At 39.0% G+C, this 22,264-nt stretch overlaps 2 protein-coding genes across 2 annotated transcripts; one reads left to right on the forward strand and one right to left on the reverse strand.

Annotated features, from left to right (window-relative positions):
* Nucleotides 1–1,178: 1,178 nt before the first annotated feature.
* Nucleotides 1,179–1,655, forward strand: LOC139456344 (protein PBMUCL2-like). The gene has a single exon (XM_071237993.1). It carries the CDS (start codon nucleotides 1,179–1,181, stop codon nucleotides 1,653–1,655), a length of 477 nt encoding a protein of 158 aa, XP_071094094.1.
* A 1,697-nt stretch (nucleotides 1,656–3,352) lies between these two features.
* Nucleotides 3,353–4,765, reverse strand: LOC139456352 (uncharacterized). Its single transcript, XM_071238005.1, has one exon. The coding sequence runs from the start codon at nucleotides 4,763–4,765 to the stop codon at nucleotides 3,353–3,355; it is 1,413 nt and encodes a 470-aa protein (XP_071094106.1).
* Nucleotides 4,766–22,264: the final 17,499 nt, after the last annotated feature.

Below are 22,264 nucleotides of genomic sequence, written 5' to 3' on the forward strand. Positions count from 1 at the left end.
CTGATAAACAATGGGATGGATGGTACTAGGATCATTTTGGTCCCTGATGGTTCAAAAATGAAAATATCCTCCACATGCAAATCATAAAACTTTTTGAAAGCCATACTAAGGTCTTTGAAAGATATAACCCTGGTCAAACAACATTTGAGAAAGAGCCATAAGAGTTGCATGCACAATTGGAGAGTAAATTCGATTGGATGACCTAATGGGAAAGTTTACTAATCAAGCTGATCTGGGTGCAACCAAGGGCCGCAACTCAGCAAATTGATGACATGGCCACCCCTGCTACTCCACGTAGTCGTGATCATGAAATTTAGTATAATTTTTTCCAAATGAATCAAATCTGTGATCAAACAGGAAAGAGAAATCTGGTTCAGATCAATGAATAGTTCCTTGTTTGATTAATGAATTTTAGTACTTCCAGTATTTGTGACAAATTGTTGTGTTTTATTGGCACTGGTGACACAAATATGTCATTGCGAATGTCAGCAAATGTTAGTGTGATTGATTTATATGAGTGTGTCCAGTGCTAATGACGAGGTCCACAGACACTGATTTCCTCTATGGCCACCCACGTCCGGCTGTCTGACTTAACGCCTCAGACACTCACATAGGGAGGATGTGGAAGTCTTAAAAATGACACCAAGATGGCTGCAGTTAACAGACATATATATAACAAGTTGTAACCTTGTAATTATTAGTTAAATCATATTCCTTGAGCTTAAACTCTTGGTCTTCGATTTCATCTGTTAAAGACATGATGATACCTAAGGAAAAGGTTGGATAGCCTGGTGGTCAAAGCATTGGCCCATCATGCTGAAGAACCAGGTTTGATTCCCAGTATGGGTACAGTGTGTGAAGCCCATTTCTGGTGTCCCCCTGCCATTGAATGGCTAGAATACTGCTAATTGGGTTGTAAGGCTTTTTTGACTCACTCGCTCAAATGTCCACATTCTAAAGCAGCATGGCTTGTGTCGAGTGAGTGAATACACTTTACACCACAATCAGCAATATGTTGTCTGAGTTAAATTTGTATTTAACTAGAGATGTTACCTCTGTAAGCCTGTCTTCAGTCAGAGATGTTACCTCTGTAAGCCTGTCTTCAGCCAGAGATGTTACCTCTGTAAGCCTGTCTTCAGTCAGGGATGTTACCTCTGTAAGCCTGTCTTCAGTCAGAGATGTTACCTTTGTCCTCCCTGTCAACATCTCTGGCTGAAGACAGGCTTACAGAGGTAACATCTCTGACTGAAGACAGGGTAACAGAGGTAACATCTCTGGCTGAAGACCAGGTTACAGAGGTAACGTCTCTTAATGAAGTCAGGCTTACAGAGGTAACATCTCTGACTGAAGACAGGCTTACAGGGGTAACATCTCTGACTGAAGACAGGCTTACAGAGGTAACATCTGTGACTGAAGACAGGCTTACAGAGGTAACATCCCTGACTGAAGACAGGCTTACAGAGGTAACATCTCTGACTGAAGACCAGGTTACAGAGGTAACATCTCTGACTGAAGACAGGCTTACAGAGGTAACATCCCTGACTGAAGACAGGCTTACAGAGGTAACATCTCTAACTGAATACAGGCTTACAGAGGTAACATCTCTGGCCCATTTCTGGTGTCCCCCTGCCATTGAATGGCTAGAATACTGCTAATTGGGTTGTAAGGCTTTATTGACTCACTCGCTCAAATGTCCACATTCTAAAGCAGCATGGCTTGTGTCGAGTGAGTGAATACACTTTACACCACAATCAGCAATATGTTGTCTGAGTTAAATTTGTATTTAACTAGAGATGTTACCTCTGTAAGCCTGTCTTCAGTCAGAGATGTTACCTCTGTAAGCCTGTCTTCAGTCAGAGATGTTCCCTCTGTAAGCCTGTCTTCAGTCAGGGATGTTACCTCTGTAAACCTGTCTTCAGTCAGAGATGTTACCTTTGTCCTCCCTGTCTTCAGCCAGAGATGTTACCTCTGTAAGCCTGTCTTCAGTTAGAGATGTTACCTCTGTCTCCCTGTCTTCAGTCAGAGATGTTACCTCTGTAAGCCTGTCTTCAGTCAGAGATGTTACCTCTGTAAGCCTGTCTTCAGTCAGAGATGTTACCTCTGTAAGCCTGTCTTCAGTCACAGATGTTACCTCTGTAAGCCTGTCTTCAGTCAGAGATGTTACCTCTGTAAGCATGTCTTCAGTCAGAGATGTTACCTCTGTAAGCATGTCTTCAGCCAGAGATGTTACCTCTGTAAGCCTGTCTTCAGCCAGAGATGTTACCTCTGTAAGCCTGTCTTCAGTTAGAGATGTTACCTCTGTAAGCCTGTCTTCATTAAGAGACGTTACCTCTGTAACCTGGTCTTCAGCCAGAGATGTTACCTCTGTTACCCTGTCTTCAGTCAGTGATTGTTACTTCTGTCCTTCCGGTCTGTAGCCAGAGATGTTTCCTCTGATACCCTGTTTCTTCTTTCATCAGGCAAAATATGAAGGCTCCTTCAGAAAGAAACCCGAAATGTAGCATGAGACCTGTACTTAATCAGTTCTTGAATCCACTTCAGAAGAACATCGTTTTATTCATGTTCATGCTGCCAATTTGCACGCCTGCAAGTTAGAAATAAAATCTATTTGTTGCATTGGTTTCATTATAGCACATCACAGCTACAGACGAGCAGTGATGGACTGGTAATTGTTTCAAATTGTTTCCGTCTGGCCATCTTGGATCTTAAAGTGGACCACTCTCCAGGAAATGTTGTTAGCCCAGTTGGTGAAATTCACACCTTCTATCATCAAAATGTTCTGCACGCAGCTGGTAAAGATGGTATCTGTATTATACATGCTGAGCAAATGTTTAATTTCATCTTAAGTTCTGTGCTGTGAAGAAGGGTTCAGAGGACAAACAACAGCCATATGTCAATACAGGAATAGCCATAATTTTTCTTGTATAAATATTCTGAAAATGGAATACAAAATGTCATTGACGTTGTGATATTCTATTGTGAAGTGCAAAGTGCCAAATATGAAACCAACAGACATGAACGATGCATTTACCTGCTGGTTTGTAGAAATACTTGCGAGAAATGAACATCACATGTGCACTAATTTCAGGTCTTTTCACATTGTTATTGAAATATCTGAAATATAAATGTATTTATCAAACAGACACATAAAAAATGATTCACGAAATAGGAATAAACCAAAATCACAAATTTCCATGAGCTACAACATTTTTTAAAAGTTTGGGTTGAAATGATTTTTCATCAGTACAGTACAGAGTAAAACAAATGGGAGCCACTTTCTGATCAGTTTTGTTAATTTTGCTCTTCATTTTGTTGTGGACTTAAATTACTGGAATTCGAGTTTGTAATTTTGCTATGAAGTTGAATTGTGAATAAAAGATGCATTGTGAATAGAGACAGTGTTGGTGTGAGTAGAAGCAGTGTTGGTGTTATTAGAGGCAGTGTTGGTGTGAGTAGAAGCAGTGTTGGTGTTATTAGAGGCAGTGTTGGTGTGAGTAGAAACAGTGTTGGTGTTAGTAGAGGCAGTGTTGGTGGGAGTAGAAGCAGTGTTGGTGTTAGTAGAGGCAGTATTAGTGTGAGTAGAAGTGGTGTTGGTGGGAGTAGAAGCAGTGTTGGGGTTATTAGAGGCAGTGTTGGTGTGAGTAGAAACAGTGTTGGTGTTAGTAGAAGCAGTGTTGGTGTTAGTAGAAGCAGTGTTGGTGTTATTAGAAGCAGTGTTGGTGGGAGTAGAAGCAGTGTTGGTGTGAGTAGAAGCAGTGTTGGTGTTAGTAGAGGCAGTGTTGGTGTGAGTAGAAGCAGTGTTGGTGTTAGTAGAGGCAGTGTTGGTGTGAGTAGAAGCAGTGTTGGTGTTATTAGAGGCAGTGTTGGTGGGAGTAGAAGCAGTGTTGGTGTTATTAGAGGCAGTGTTGGTGTGAGTAGAAGCAGTGTTGGTGTTAGTAGAAGCAGTGTTGGTGTGAGTAGGAGCAGTGTTGGTGTTAGTAGAAGCAGTGTTGGTGTTAGTTGAGGTAGTGTTGGTGTTAGTAGAAGCAGTGTTGGTGTGAGTAGAAGCAGTGTTGGTGTTAGTAGAGGCAGTGTTGGTGGGAGTAGAAGCAGTGTTGGTGTGAGTAGAGGCAGTGTTGGTGTTAGTAGAGGCAGTGTTGGTGTGAGTAGAAGCAGTGTTGGTGTGAGTAGAAGCAGTGTTGGTGTGAGAAGTAGCAGTGTTGGTGTGAGAAGTAGCAGTGTTGGTGTGAGTAGAGGCAGTGTTTGTGTGTGTAGAAGCAGTGTTGGTGTGAGTAGAGGCAGTGTTTGTGTGAGTAGAAGCAGTGTTGATGTAGGCACAAGCAGTGTTGGTGTGAGTAGAAGCAGTGTTGGCGTTAGTTGAAGCAGTATTGGTGTTAGTAGAGGCAGTGTTGGTGTGAGCACAAGCAGTGTTGGTGTGAGTAGGGGCAGTGTTGGTGTTAGTTGAGGCAGTATTGGTGTTAGTAGAGGCAATGTTGGTGTGAGCACAAGCAGTGTTGGTGTGAGTAGGGGCAGTGTTGGTGTGAGTATAGAGGCAGTGTTGGTGTGAGTATAGAGGCAGTGTTGATGTGAGCACAACCAGTGTTGGGGCAGTGTTGGGGCAGTGTTTTAGAAGCAGTGTTGGTGTGAGTATAGAGGCAGTGTTGGTGTGAATATAGAGGCAGTGTTGGGGCAGTGTTGGTGTAAGTATAGAGGCAGTGTTGGGGCAGTGTTGGGGCAGTGTTGTAAAAGCAGTATCAGAACAACAGCTGCAGCTTTGGTGCAGCATGTGCAGTTTCAGTAGAATCAATGATGTTACAGTTTCCAAAGATGGAGGTCATTGTGGTGTAAGTGTAATCCAGGCTCTAGCACATATATATATATATATATATATATATATATATATATATATATATATATATATATATGTTAATATCCCGGAAACCAGTACACATGGGTGATGCACACTACATGTCATGTCAGCTGATTGTTCACACAGAGGCATTCCAAAGTTAGATTTATAAGGAACGGGAAAACAAAATTTCATGTGAAAACAAATTGCTGGTTTTGCAAAAGCAACTTCCATGATCATACCACAACACAAAACAGTTATGCAATTTCATTACTAGCACAGCAATATGTTTTTACTGTGCATAGAAATATCTTATGGTATTGCAATGTTAATATCCATATTGATTTATTTTATGCATACTCATATGATTTTCACCCAAACCTTTTTTTCCCCAGATCGGTACAATCAGTACAAAAACTGGGCATGAGAAAATGTCAGTTGTATTTGATATTTCTTTGAATCAATATCATTAAAAAACGAATTCCTATCAGTTTGTTGTATGAGGGCGCATTATATTTACATGTTGGATCTCATCAAGTTGCCCGAAGGTGTGCATGTTCTAAGTCATCAGAGAGCACAAGGAAAATGAATTGATTAGTAATATATTTGTGTCCTGACAAACTTTGTTTCACTGACACCACCACTACCTCAGACCATATCAGTCACAGAGCTCCAATCAATGGCAGAGAGCGAGACAAAGTATCAGCCAATGAGAGAAGCTATTACATAGCTGAGAGATTGCAATTAGATTACAGCAGATGGACAGTACTATTTGTATGAAGCTCTGACTCTAGCAGTGCTGCGACAGCTTCATTCCAAGCAGCGTCACAGCCATGCGTCCTGAACGCTTGCGAATTCCCCTTAATATCTCATCATCTCCTCTTCTCAGTCTGTTGCTGACAGAACCCCAATCAATGTCAGTAAAAAGGTATACTTGACTTGACATGGCATTGATCCAGTTACCCAGAGACACTGGCTTTTGATTAAATGAAATACACTCGATGCCCACGTCACTGTCAGTGTGGACAATCTCCCAGTCTTATGTCGCCCCAAAACACACCAAGAAATATGCTTAATGTACAGGTTATTTGCACATCCATCTTCGGAGTGGTGATACAACATAGTAAGATACACAAGGGATTGGTACTTGATATGAGAGACACACACACAAGCAAAGATGAAACTTCAGCCACATTATTTTACTTTGTGGGTTTATGGATCGACCAACTGGAGCCAATGTCCACCAATCAAACAATAAACCGAGGGCAGTTCTTGGGTTTATGAAAATTTCTCGGTGTTGAATGCGAAAATGAAAAATGACATTTCAGATGAATTCTATTTTTGTCAAAAGTTATTTGAATGCCTGTTAAACGTGCATCACTTCACTTGGATTTGGAAATTCATAAACTGTATTTATATATACCAATTATTTGTTTCAGACTATGCAGTATGATCTGTGACATCTCTTCCAGTTGATGCATTTGGTTAATTTTACATGTTATTTGGATTTCTCAACATTGTTGGCATTTATATCATCCTACTTGCTATTCACATCATTGTGGTGAAATATAATATGACTGTGAATAAAGGCTACATTCCTATACTGTGCATGTGTTTGTGACATAGGTTTAGCAGAAACAAAACTATTTTTGCACATTTGGACTATTATTTTCAAGTTTGTCAATGTATATTTTCTAAAGGTACCCTTTGTCTATTTTGAGGAATTAAACAAAAGGACTTTCCACTTCTGATTTTTGATAAAAAATGTATTACCTTGCTTTATTGTATTTGTGTTTCAAAAATGAAAGGTAAACCTGAAAATGGTATTAACTAATAAGAATTCACTCACTGAGCTGTAAATGCTTGTTGCTGCAAATATATTTGAAGAGAATATGCTTTTACTGTTTTCCATTAAAGCAGCAAGTCTGTTAACAAATGGTTGGAAAACCATGAAATGAAATCTTATGGAGCCTTCCTGGTGAGCAGTATTCATCAAGGTTTGGAATTCACTGTTGGTCATCAATGGACACAATACCATGGCCTTCTTGGCACAGATACAGGAAACCAAATGATTTTTTTTTTGAAAACGGGGGGAACACCTATTTACTTGAGGACTTTTGTACAGTATTTCAGTTATCTCTCAGGACATGAGTTTGATATGGGAGTAAACTGATGCATGTATTAGATGATTATCACTTTAATACTTACAGTGTCAATGATAGACCCATCATATTCTGTTTGTAGTGGTTTAATGCTGCCCTCAGAAATATTCCAGCTATATATGCCTGCAGTCTGTAAATAATTGAGTCTGGACAAGACAATCTAGTGATTGACATCATGAGCATAGATCCACGTAATTGGGATACGATGACATGCATCAACCAAGTCAATGAGCCTGACCACCCGATCCCATTAGTCGTCTCTTACGACAAGCATAGTCACTTTTTAAGACAAGCATGGAATGCTAAAGACCTATTCTAACACGGATCTTCACGGATGCCTTCATATTCTGAGGAGGGAAGGTTGACCTAGTTCAGGGAATCAATTCTTGGGGTTACCAAAATCATTATAGGTATGTGATGTACGCCATATATCAAGTCATTGTTAACTGTATATTATAATATATTTACCACCTTGCTTGATTCCATCTACACAAATTTGATACTTGTCAGATGTGTCATGCAATGGTGCAAAGGATATTGGCAATAATGTGACACGGACATTAAATCTGAAACCCACTGGAAATTGTCCTTCCAATCCTACATTCATCCCTTATTCTTTGAAGGTAAGGGCTGGGGATCCTAGTCTTGAAGCACCTATTTGGATCCGTACAAAACATCCTGAAGACATTCATTTCCTCTAACCAGAAGAGAACATGAACATCACATGGCATCCCCAGCTGTTCCCTGGGAATACTACCAGTCATCACGATTTACCCCTTAGAAATACTCCAGTCATCAAAATAAATACCCTAGAAATACTCCACACATCACCATCTACACCCTAGAAATACTCCACACATCACCATCTACACCCCAGAAATATTCCACACATCACCATCTACATCCTAGAAATACTCCACACATCACCATCTACATCCCAGAAATACTCCACACATCACCATCCACATCCTAGAAATACTCCACACATCACCATCTACACCCTAGAAATACTCCACTCATCACCATCTACACCCTAGAAATACTCCACACATCACCATCCACATCCTAGAAATACTCCACACATCACCATCTACACCCTAGAAATACTCCACACATCACCATCCACATCCTAGAAATACTCCACACATCACCATCTACACCCTAGAAATACTCCACTCATCACTATCTACACCCTAGAAATACTCCACACATCACCATCTACACCCTAGAAATACTCCACTTATCACCATCTACACACTAGAAATACTCCACTCATCACCATCTACACCCTAGAAATACTCCACACATCACCATCTGCACCCTAGAAATACTCCACTCATCACCATCTACACCCTAGAAATTCTCCACAGATAACCATCTACACCCTAGAAATACTCCACTCATCACCATCTACACCCTAGAAATACTCCACACATCACCATCTACACCCTAAAAATACTCCACTCATCACTATCTACACCCTAGAAATATTCCACTCATCACCATCACCAATACTCAAGTCATCCAACATACTACATCATGCCAGTATCTCCTTGATGACATTTTTTTAAACACAAGGTGCCACCAGTTTCTCTCCTTTCTCTGGAAGAGTTCACACTAGGAACCCTTGATGTTACAACAAACAACTATAAGATCTTGTTGTCAATCTCCAGTAAAGCCTGCTCCAACTTGAGTAAGAAAACCAAACACTGAATAACCCTCAAAGATAATATCATCTTCACTTCACATGCTCTTGAGAAGACAAGGTCAGAACTCTACACACCCAAAGTTGTTGCAACCCCAAGGAAACACTTGTCTTCTTAGAAGTCATTTCTATTGGCCTCTTAGCATGGTATTCAGAATGGAGTGGACTATGCATCATTGTTGATGCATGTGCAATCCTGAATCATCATGCATGGCAATGTGACTGTCACATGATTAAGCTCTCTAACTCTCCGATATCATGCTTCATCACTACCCAGAGTTCATCTCTGATATTCCTCACCTTCATTCACGTTCTGCTTTGGTTCAATACTACTTTGTGACTAAATCATGTAACTTAATAAGGTGGTGCACCAAGTGTGGGCACTGTTTCACCATTATTCAAGTTGTGTCACTTCATGCCATTACCGTAAGACTCTAGCGTCCCAGACTTTTAATCTCTGATTGGTCGCTTACTGCTTTATTGACCTAGTGATTGGATCAGTATTGACTGACAGGTGGGGGAAAGTGATTGACAGGCAGTGAGTGACTGACAGTGACTCACTTCTCACAAACATGAGCAGGAAACTGATCACCCAATATCACATGATGTTCACATGAAAAAATCATTCCATTGTGTAGAGTGTCATTATGTGGAATTATATGAATTAAACATGATTTAAAGTTCATGTGACTATTGCATGATATTTCATCATTTACAAAACATAATCACAGAAAGGTGTGGAATATTTCACTTTCCTGTTTGTTTCCACATTTAGTTATATGATGTATACCTTCTTTATCATCAAACCATGTAATCTTAAATATATATACCATATTCAATGTAGTAAGTGTCCAGGGCGCTCTCAAAATTAGAAATAGGGGGCTCTTATTAGAATATAATTATGGTGAAAGAGTTGAAAGATCGTAAATTTTGTGGTTTATGCGTACAGCCTGAAATGATACAAAAGAAAAGTCTGTGCGTATTATACACGACAGATATATTTTTCCAGAATTTAATTGCCCGTAATTAAGGGTGCATAAAACACACAAGTGTGTATCATACATGAATAAATAAGTCTTGTATACATTAATCAATCGGAAGGGGTGCTAATTAGGATTGTTCACTAGCCAATATATTAGCAAATATCGCCATGGGGGCTTATTAGAGTGGGGCACTTATTATGTCGAATACAGTATATGAATGACATTCAGACTGGAACATTTAAGAATTGACTTTAATATCTTTAGTGTTAAAGAGGTACAGTTATCCGTCGCTACGATGTAAAATCTGTGTTATTACTCGTGCCCGATTTACGGAGAGTATGCACATCAGTTTTAATGTTTATAACTCCATAAATTCAAAAACATCTTGAAGCCAATTCATATACATAAATATGTCATCAATACTAACTTCACAGACTGCTTATTTAATAATTAACACAAAAATAACTGCAGACAACAATATGACATTGGTGACATGTTTCAGCCCAATAATGCAATACGACCCATTCTATTGTCAGCCAATTAGGAAACAGGAATGGCCGGAATGGCCTAATTATTCTTTGATGTATAGAATTGCAATTTATTTATTGAAATAAATTTCTGGGTGTTCACATTACATTGGAACTTGGTCAATCTGGGTCCTTATTCTATAATTATTGGAAAATTATCCTAAACTATGATTCATTGGTCCGGCAATTTGCGAGAAACATTAGTGTCCAAATTAATGGCGTATCTCAGAGTAATGAAGACTAAGAAATGGAATTATATCAGCCTTCAAAGTTACCAATTTCCCGGACAATCCATCAGTCTTGTCCTCTGCAGTAGAGCGCTGGTCCAGCTGTATGGCCTGACTACAACATTGGGACCACTGTCATATTTCAGCTGAGAAGGGGTTCTAAACAAATGACTATGTCACCCGAAGTAAGACCTAATTATCTTGATTACATCTTCCAGACAACTGTGTCTCACTTGTTTCGTTCCACGCCCCCTTGGGTGGGTTTATAACCCTGGAGAGTTAGCAGTTAATCTGAACAAATGATGCTAACAGAATTACTGGCCATCAATGAAGTGTGGGGTGATAAGTGAAAGGTCTGCACTATTCCATGACTGTACTGAACAACCTGAATATTGTGATTTTAAATCTGGTTTGTCCTGGCAAATATTTAAAGGTTATGTGAAATGATACAGCTTAACGGAGTACTGCATCAAATATATATAGTTACTGCTATATTAGAGACTGAGTATTCCAAGTCATCACATGTTCACTTATCAATTCAGGAGAAAAGCTGAAAGGGATGACCATTTTGGTGAAATTCATAAACACAAATATTTGGTGACAATAAAAGGTCATAACCAGTGGAATTCTTGGATTTGAGGTGGTAAGGTGAAATGGGGTTTAATGTTGCTAGCCCACTGAGATACCATGCCACCGTTTTAACATGAATACCCCAATCAGACACAGTATACTGACTCAGAGTTGACCAATCCTTGTTTAAGCCCCTTAATGCCGAGCGCCAGGCAGGGTAACATCATGAACAATGTTTAAACATCTTTTGGTATGACGCAGCCGGGGTTGAACCCAACTTTAGCCCCTTAATGCCGAGCGCCAGGCAGGGTAACATCATGAACAATGTTTAAACATCTTTTGGTATGACGCAGCCGGGGTTGAAACCAACTAGACCACAGGGCAGTTATTAGATTTGAACCCACTATCACTGGGTCATGGAATGATCAAGGGAGGCAACTCTGCATTTGGTAGCGTGATGCCTTAGACCACAAAGCCAACAATGCAGGGAGTGGCTGTTATCCCAATTTTAGCAACATTGCAGCAATATCATGTCAGGGACGCTAGAAATGGTCCTCACACCTTGTACCCATACTGAGAATCAGACCTGGACCATGAGCATTGGGAGAGAATGCTTTCTCCTCTTTATATGACGTGAGCTAGAGAGGAAGACATGCCTTGGGAGGCCCGGGAGATAGGCAGGGGATCAACACATCTTAGGCAACCCAGACTGTACAGTTTCAGGGGGAGGGTCAAGAATAACAAATTCCAGATATCTGAATAATTGAAATTGGATGAGAGTAATGTCCCTTTGAATTTTGAGATGTTCATTAAGATTGTCTGGAAAAGTTCCAGAAGGGTTTCACTGACCATGAAGGATTAAACATTTTACAGAAATAAATTAGATATATTGTAGTGCCTTGACTCTGTAAACATCACAAGAGTATCTACATAATTTGGTAATATTCTTATGCTGTCCATGACAAACATTAAAACTATCCACTGTTCATGGAACATCATTATAAACCTATCACTGTGTTACCCTATATTGCATATGGTTTTGAAATGGGTCACTTCTAAACCTGCTTTGAAGTTTTACATTTCAATTATTGTTTGTTTGTTGTTTAATGACACACTCAGCAATATTCCAGCTATATAATGGCGGTCTGTAAATAATCGGGTCTGGACAAGGCAATCAAGTGATTGACATCATGAGCATCGATCCATGCAATTGTGATACGATGACATGCATCAACCAAGTCAGCAAGCCTGACCACCCGATCCCGATCAGTAGCCTCTTATGACAAGCATAGTCGCTTTTTATGGCAAGCATGGGTTGCTGAAGACCTATTCTACCCCAGATCTTCATGGTTTTAATTATTTTTGTAAGGCCTAGGTTTTACAACTGACGTTTTTTAAACTCCCGTCTTGATATGAATATAAAGTTGATTTTTGATTGTGTTTTAAATTCCATGGCATTGAATTCAACCTGCAACCTCACATATCATGTTAAGTTTTGTAACTCACTGGGCCACCGAAGCAAGTGATGAAATGTTGTTCAATTCAATCTCATTAAAATCAGACCTTAGTTCTCGCTGCCGCTTAACAAAGATCTGAGGACATCCCATTACCAGTCTCCTCAGACTGACCTTGCGCACACTTTGACCGACCAATGGAATGACCAATCAGAAGGCAGCTTTCTCATCCATCCATTCCTCATAATGCAAGATTCTAGTGAGAGAACATATATTTAATGTCAGATATTTTTGACTTAATGAGTTATAATATGATAGTTTTGCCTATGATGTAATTAACAGTCTGGTATGCCATCCATCGTCATTTCAAATCCTTGATTGTGTATTTATACTCCATGTGATTTGTTTCCATTTTTATGTCCTTAATGGTATGTAATACAAAGAGAAATGAGATTGTGGTACTACCACACATTTGATTGTATATAATTATGTTGTAGCTGATGAAATCTTATTGTGTTAAAGGTGTAAGAAACAATTTGATTTTTTATGTCTTTTTTTCTGATATTCAAACTCAGTTTGTTTATTTGTTTTTTGCATATCCCATCCTAGGGACTGACCATTTTATATTCTGGGTGTGGTCCTGGCATTTTGTATCAGCTAAAGCTACAAGACCTGACGGGTTTTTTAAACTATGAGCCTGATTTATTTAAAAAGAAGTAAAACACACTGCAACAATGTCTTATTTGTGCCAGGGAATTTATTTTCATTTTAAACAGTCTGAAGCATAATTACTTTTTCAAGAATTTCTGGGGACAATTTTACAATATAAACCCAGGCCAAAGACCTGCTTGGAGGTTTTACATTTGAATTGCAGGACCTGCTTGGAGGTTTTACATTTGAATTGTAAGACCTGCTTGGAGGTTTTACATTTGAATTGTAAGACCTGCTTGGAGGTTTTACATTTGAATTGTAAGACCTGCTTGGAGGTTTTACATTTGAATTGTAACATCTGCTTGGAGGTTTTACATTTGAATTTTAAGACCTGCTTGGAGGTTTTACATTTGAATTGTAACACCTGCTTGGAGGTTTTACATTTGAATTGTAACACCTGCTTGGAGGTTTGAATTGTAAGACCTAGGTTTTGCTGTTAAGTTGTATAAACACTCTTTTAATATGCATCTAGTGTTGATTTTTGACGGGTAAAACATTTTCACTTGAAAGTTACATGAACCTGCATCCTCGCATGTGTTTAGAATTGTAACCCCATGTTTCCCCACTGAACCACTGGGGCAGGTGATAAAAAAGTTGTTCAATCTTACATGTCACTGACTTCTGTTGTCTGCATGCTGCAGATGGTCTTTCTCCTGCCCATTGCCATTGAATTTGTTTTATACACTACTGTATTGTTTCATGTAAGGTATCCCAATGTTTTTTTTAAAAAAATTCTGGTATCTCTTGCATTAAGACAGTTCATGAGTTAGTTAAAACACTCCTTTGTTTTGGCTGAAAATGTGGACATAAGGAATATATGTTCAGTTATCTGATGTAAGTACAGGGTCAGCTTGTTCAATCAATAGTGTGAGTGCAAGATGGTTGAAGTGTCAATGGGCTATTTACCGGGTAATAAGAAGGCTTTATCATTAGTTGTGGTCACCACATTCAATCAGTGGCCACTTGGGGCCAAGAGCTGTGGACAGTGACAAATGGTGCTGGACACCTCACCCACTCACAAGCAGTACTTACTGGACTAGTGGTCAACTGATTTGAGGCTCAGCCCAGCATCCTTATTATTTTCCTAATTGATAATGATTTTGAGTGGGTGAGTGTGTGAGTGAGTGAGTGAGTGAGTGAGTGAGTGAGTGAGTGAGTGAGTGAGTGAGCGAGCGAGTAACATGGGTTTAATGTTGCTTTGAACAGTATTTCAATTGCCATGGCTTGTCAGCTTATCATAAGGGGAAGCCTGAAGTGCTGCAGGTCATAGAGCTCATCATGTTGGACCTTTTTCTCTCTGTTACTATCATTGTTCTATCATGACATCATTTCTGGAGATTCGAACATGCACTCGCAACTTGATGATGACATTATTTTTGAGAGGGAAGTGTCTACTGTATTGTTCCCCATAGATGTAGCTGGGCAGTGCAGATAAACGCAATGGCCGAACGATTGCATCCAAAAGCGGGAGAGATATGACAATTGTCATTGGGAGAAAAGATACAGGTAATCGATGTGAGGATTGTGAGAATATGCGGGAAATACCCACTTGTGCATAAAATGGACTTGTCGAACTTTGCTGAGGGGTGATTCTATTGAGGGAGGCATCTATTAAAATACAGGCAAATATGTTTTAAGCTTGTACATTTTATCATCATCCTTAAAGAGGCCATACATAATGTTGATATCTCATATAAGAAATAAATGTCTTGTGGTCGTTGTTTATCATGCAATAAAACACTGCAGGGAGAATAAGCCACTTGGGGTGTGTCCCTCATAGTTAATTTTCCCTGCAGTATTTTATTGAAAGATAAACAACTCCCACTCATTAATTTCTTAAATATTACGTGGGGCATTCAGGTAGCCTAGTGGTTAAAGCATTGGCATGCCATGCCGCAGGCCGGTGTTCGATTCCTGATATCTTTACATTGTGTGAAGCCCATTTCTGGTGTCCCTCGCCGTGATATTGCTGTAATATTGTTAAAAGCAGCGTAAAACCATACTCACTCACTCAAATATTATGTAGATAATACAGTTGTGTTACCCCATGTGGAATCTGTGTTAGAGTTGGCTCCAAGCAACCTACATTACGCTGGTAAGAGTTGACTCAGTGGATTGGGTGGTCAGGTGACTTGGTTGGATGAATGTCATCATATCCCGACAGCGTGCATCGTTTCTCACAATAGCATTCACTGAAGTGTCAGCCTTAATTATGTACAGACACCATCATTTAGTTGAATATTGCTGAGTGCTGCATTAAACACACACACAGTTGAGTTATGTGCAACGAAAAACATGATTATCAGATATTGCATGATTTATATGCCATATCAGAGATTATGTCTTGGCAGTATGAAAAACCGTAGAATTTTCAAGAAATGGCTTATCAAGATCTGTCAAACATCTTTTGTTTTATCAGTATGAATAATAGGCAGCATCTTAAAAAAGGTGACATGGCGAAACAGGAGATACAGCTAGTGTTGTAGCTTCATCACTGAATAGCAGCAATGTTCCACAAGGGAATCCACTGACATTGATGGCAACTGACAAACAGTGTTGAACCAAATTTTCTTATCAAATTTACTTTTGAAATGCCACGGGAATTTAGTTAATGACTTTTTCTTATATATATGACAACCATTCCTCCTTGACGTCCTCCAACAATACTGAAAAGGAAAAGTAACCTGTTTTCAAATTAAACTGGATGACTTCACGGCGATCTCTCCTTGGTTCAATCTGATTTGATCACTTCAGTGACCTTTACCTCAAACAGTAATGTTCTTTGGAAACACAAATGACCCAATTCATAAAATCCATTTCTTCTGCTCCATATTTTCATTTTCAAATCATTTATGCAAACAACTCAAATCTATACAGAATGAAGTCAGGACATTGCAGAAACCTATGGAAAGTTAAACTAATAGAAGAACCAATCTGGCAGAGAACGACTCGTGGTCCATCACACAATGTGGAAGACCGTCTCTGTAAACACGACTCCTTCAGGAGTTGGACCTTGGCAATAAAATGAGCGGGTTATAATTCTATTGTCATACAAATTTGAAGTTGAATGGAGGCCTACTGCAGTAATAAGATGAGGGGAACTAAACAGCTGTCCCGGAGGATTGCAAGCCAATTGTTGATGTGTTGGTCTACCAACTTTGCCACTCAAACACCCACCTCGTATTGTAATTGCGGACTCTGACAAAAGGTAAATTTATGTTAAAATGGGGGCATGGACTGTTGAGGAAAGGGTGCAATAAAATGTGCTGAGATAATACAGTAGAGTGTTCATTGTGGTCCCTCATTGCAAGAACTGGCATCTTGATGGGCAGATTTTCGACTGGGACTTGGCTGCAGCTCGTAGAGGTCACAGGAAGACGAACATGTTGTTCAAGACTTTACCAGCTCAGCTGAGTAGTTGAAAAAAACTCATAAAAACCACAATGGTTTTACTTCCACTGTATACTTCATCTAGTTGTTAAGAGTTTTTATTTTCCCACAGAGGATACTTGGTCACAGAGGTTGGTGAAATATTCCTATTTGATTTTTTCAACATGCCTTGAGTACAGATCACATCCCTCCGGTAGATATGGAAATTAGTTTCAGTGCTACATCAGTTGATGCTGGATACAGTACCAGTGAGAAGTACATCCATGGTGTCATAAACTAATGTCTAAAAGAAACTTTTCTCTCGAAAATGTTTTATTTTTTTTATGAAATAATTTTTTTTTATGATATGTTACGTCAGACTTGTCGGACATCAGACAGGCCACGAAGCTGTCGACCACCCGTGTCTACACCTGCTGAAGACCATCACATCCAGGCAATGTATCTAAGAATCCAGTTCGACATAACTGATATGGGCCCACCAAGTTCGACGTTGGCAAGTGCGTGACTGGAGTCGAGTGATATTTTCTGATGAAAGCAGATTTTGTCTGTACAGAAATGATGGTAGGGCATGTGAATACAGATGACAGGGTGAACGTTTAGCGCCAAATTGTGTCCAACAAGGTCGAACATGTGGAGGCGGTAGCATTATGATCTGGGCTGGCAATTGCGGTGATCTGACAATGAGGGTGGTTGTTAGTGGGGGAAACCTGACTGCTCAGCTAAATAGGGACGAAGTTCTGCAACCAGTCGTGCAGCCATTTATTCAACAACAACCATGTGGTGTTCTTTTTCAGCATGATAATGCTACACCGCATACTGCAAGGCTAACAACCACTTTCTGAATAACGTCAACATTCATGTCTTACCCTGGCCTGCGTCGACATGAATCTGATTGGACACATATGGGACAATCTTGACCGACAGTTGAGAAAACGAATCATGACACCAACCACCGTTCAGGAGTTTGAACAATGTCTCATTGACAAATGGCAGAGAATCGGCTTAACTTCATCCGAAGTCTAACGCCATCAATGCGTTGATGTGGTATGGCATGTATTAATGCCCAAGGTGGATATTACACGCGATATTAATTAGACATTAGACACAATTTTACGGCTTTTTAAGCTTTTTCTCACAACTGTCGTAACGTGAATTTTGTAATTTTCAGTCAGTCAGTTATCCAGGGGATTATATCTCCACTCTATTATGATGAATACTAGGGCTGAGACAATAATACATCAACTGTGCGATCCGATACATATCCCAATATCTTGCTCATGATCTGATACGTATCCCGATACTTGCATGTGCTCTTATCAGTGGTGTGTAAGTCATCTTTTTCATAGACAGGAGGCCAAATACCAGGCACACTAACAAATTACTGTTGGCAGTGTCAAATATGGCGCAATGGATGAAAATATGTACGTTTTCACTTCACATTTTCACTTGTAATTAGTGTAACATTTAACAAAGAATACATTTAAGGTTAGAATCGATAGTTTTTACTTAGTGTGCATTTGTGATTGATACTTGTATCGAGAAGTAAAAATTACGTCCCGCTACTAATAATACCCAGACACTTTTACATGAGCAAGAGAAAGACTGTTTTAGGTTACTGTTTGTTTGTTAGTCCAGCTATATTACATGAAGGGTTAGTGATAAGTGAGATGTAGATACAGAAATACATTGTGAAATTTAAGCCTTGGTGGTGGATGAGTCAAGAGTATAGTTCTAATGGAATGGAGTCAACTTATATTATTACCCTGGATACTTGAGGATCCAATCTCATTAAAATCAGATCTTAATTCTCGCTACCGCTAAACAAAGATTTGAGGACATCCCATTTGGGGTCACCTCAGAACGACCTTTCATCCGACCAATCAGAGAGTCGCTTACCAAATCATGAAAGTGACAGTTGGAATGTGATTTCTAATCATGCAGCCTCAAAAACTTTAAAACGGGGTATTCCGAACGACAGTTACAGGCTTAACGACTGCATGACTCTATACAATCTGGACCATATATTAGCCATTCGAGAATGTTCTTTTGTTCAGGTTTCAAATTTTAAGTGAGAATTTGTCAAAATATGTTTCAAAGCGTAGTCGCCAATTTGCAATTAGTGTTGTAAAGCACAAGAAGGCTGACTTCTGATTGGCTAATGTTGACTTCTTGTCAGTAATTCCATTGGTCGGTCAGAGTTCACGAAAGGTCGGTTTGACATGACCCGTAATGGGATGTCCTCAGATCTTTGTTTAGCTGCAGCGAGAACTATGATCTGATTTTAATGAAATTGATTCTTGTATATCTGTCCTGAAACTTCAGTTTATGGATAATTGTTGAACCACTTTGCTATTAAGGTTAATAATCAAAGAGTTCTAGGAATGTAATACCATCAGAGGTTTTTTTCAGATTTCAATATGTTGAAAATATACATGTTCGATATTAATTAATGTAAATCATAGTTATGGTATTGAGGGCTACACTTGCACACATTTTGATGTTTGATGTTATTTCTGTCACACTCCCACCCTTCCACCCACCCACCCATATTTTGTCCTTTATGTCCAGATGAGGCAGAGCACTGGATTTTAGTGGTGTCACTTACGTACAAAAGAAAGACCTTGAAATAATCAGACTTTCACTCAAACTAGGAATATTCTTATTTCTGCCAGACTTAAAGAGCAAGTTCATCGTTAAAAAAAAGAAAATAATTTGTCCATATTTATCCCAATACAAAGAACACAAATTTTATGAGATAAGGAAAGTTTGTTTGTTTGAGACTATTTCCCTTAACACTGCTATAATTAAATTGTCAACTTCAGAAATTCACACAATAAAATTAGACATTTTGACTTAACTCACTTTAGACCTATAACAAGATTATCATTAAGCACAGTCAGGTACACATTTCAACTTGTGTTCTGGCATTCTCCCTTATCTGACTATCGTGTGTATAATTACATTATAACTGACAAGAAGTCATCCCACAAATAGCACCGAGGCTGCCATCTTGACAGCCTCCAGATATCTATGTATCATGTATTTATACTCCTTGAAATTGTTTATGCAGGACTAGTATCTTGCAATAAATATATAAACATGCATGGTCCTTGTTGTTGTAACCAAGTGGTAATATCAAGTGAGTTGATTTGAAGTTCTTCTGGGTTTTTTAAAGACGTATACAGTTTCCTATTTACAGACGTCTGTGACAGAAGGGTGTTTATTGTGAATCAGTATCCCTATATATATAGCTGTGATGGACAAATGTTGCATGGATCTAGTATTGACTCAAACATGTCAGAAGTTTAACAGAGAACATGTTTACTATTTTCTTTGAGTTAATTAAAAATTTATTATGATTAAGCAATCTGGTGAGAATTTGTAAGGTTTGAGTGCATGAGTTTCCTACCTGCTTTTAATAGCATAGGAAGCCATCACATGGTGAGATAATTGTCTCATTGAGATCAGGGTCACTATAATGTGGTGTGTGGGCGTGTGTGTTTTTGGTGTGTGCAGGCATTTTAGTTGTCCTTGGCCTTACAGAATGGCAGAAATACTGCGCCATGTGTTATTGATCCCATTCACAATTAATCTACAAGAGTTGTACCCCATGAAAATCCAGGTGGGAATTGGTCTTCAGAATCTCATGCTTGTCATAAGAGGTGACTATAACGGGATCGGATGGTCAGACTCACTGACATGGTGGATGCATCTCATTGTATCCCAATTGCATATATTGATGCTCATGATGTCAGTCACTGCATTGTCTGGTCCAAACTTTATTATTTACGTATTTATAACTATTTTTATTTCAAAAGGAAAATGACAAATTGTATGAAATGTTTGCCTTTCATGTTCCTGAAAAATAGTTTTTTTGTAGCAGTTGTGATCCATGGCAGCTGTAGTGGTCCATAGCAGTTGTAGAGGTCCATAGCAGTTGTAGAGGTCCATAGCAGTTGTAGAGGTCCATAGCAGCTGTAGTTATCCATAGCAGTTGTAGAGGTCCATAGCAGTTGTAGAGGTCTATAAGAAGAGATGCCCTTATTTGCAATGCTAGATGTTTGTAAGAACTACCAAAAGGCTAAATATACAAAACCGTATGCTTGTCAAGATGCAATTTAGTGATAGTTTCGAACATTAATTATGAAAACACCTTCAATGTCCTTGCCCAAATGGGTAGTATACTAATATAGTATTGCCAGAATTATGATTGGTTAAACATGCTAAGAGGTCGATCAAGACATCTTTCTTCAGCTCTACTCGTGTTTACAAACAAGTGAGTTAGTGAGATTGCTTAGAACAGGATTCCAGTTATTTCACAGCATGTCAGCTTAATGTGTAAGGAAAGCCTGAAGTGATGGAGGTCTCAGACGCATACCCCTGTACAGGAAGCCCCTGTGCACGAGTATGGTGCTGACAAACTTTAAATCATAATTCTAACCAGGATTCGAACCCACAATCATAAGTTTCTGGCTGCTAAGGGATGCAACTCTGCACAGTGAATTGCAGCACCTTAGATGACTGGGCCACCCGTGCCACAATCTTGTAAGAGTATGTGAAACAAAATTCAATATTTTCAAGTCAAACAACAATACCAAAATGCAATATACGATTTACAAAACCGAAGAAGAAAATACCCATTCCTCATATTTGACTTCTGTTCTTTTCCTTCAGGGAGCAGACGGGCAATCTGTCAATATGTTTACACAGGACATATGCTTCAGGTGATAAAAATACGTACCCAGTACAACAACCCAAGGGAAAATATTTCCATTGTTTATTCATTCATCAAGTAATTAGTCATGCAATCTATAATGATTCCAACTTGTGATGCATGTTTTCCTGTTACCCATCCCACCAAAGGCTGGACCTTGGGGAAATTATCACAACAGCTGCTCTTTGAACACCTTGACATCTTGTACTCCTAATGCTTACCTCTAAACTGTATATGCATGGGTTTTATCCTAATTAACGCAAGCATGATTCAGCTTTTGGGATTATTCCCCAAAAAAGTGTCAACAAACATTGGTTTAATTTGTTCAAAGAAATGACATCATGCTCTTTGCCACTCCAAGACTTTAAAATGACTGTACTAATTAAACTCTCTGAGGTGTAAGTTTCGGGGGGGGGGGGAATCAATTTTACTTTCTGTGATGAGAGAGTTGAACAAAGTTCATAAGAAACTGTCATGTATCTCATAGGCCTGTGATTCAGAGTGACAGTGGACAATAATTATCATTAGAAAATTCTGCAAAAGATGAATAGCCTGTGAAAAATAGCCATTGAAATTAGTACTGTTCTCCTCACAGCAAGTAATTATTGTCACATTTTTGTGGTAGTCTATTGATCATCTTCTCAAGAGACAAAAAATAGAAGTGATTAGTGGCATTAACTTGAATTTTAGAAATGAGATGTGTTTATTTGATAACTGCTTATAAGGAATAATTTTAGAATGCCAACTACCACGATGTAAACATATCCAATTTTGGGCAAATTACAACATAAATATTATGTTACAGTGATAAGGATGGAATTATTTCAGTACATAATTGTACAATCAGAAAATCCACAATATCGGGAATTAATGTTAATCTGAAATCTGGAGACCATTTCTCAAACTTAATGCTATAGTTTATGTGCGTGTAAGGTGTAACATATGATTATTTCTTTTAAGCATTTTACAAAGCATATATACGCAAGATCAGAA

Source organism: Haliotis cracherodii, unplaced genomic scaffold (genome assembly GCF_022045235.1).
Source record: "Haliotis cracherodii isolate W230 unplaced genomic scaffold, xgHalCrac1.p SCAF_1, whole genome shotgun sequence".
NCBI lineage: Eukaryota > Metazoa > Mollusca > Gastropoda > Lepetellida > Haliotidae > Haliotis > Haliotis cracherodii.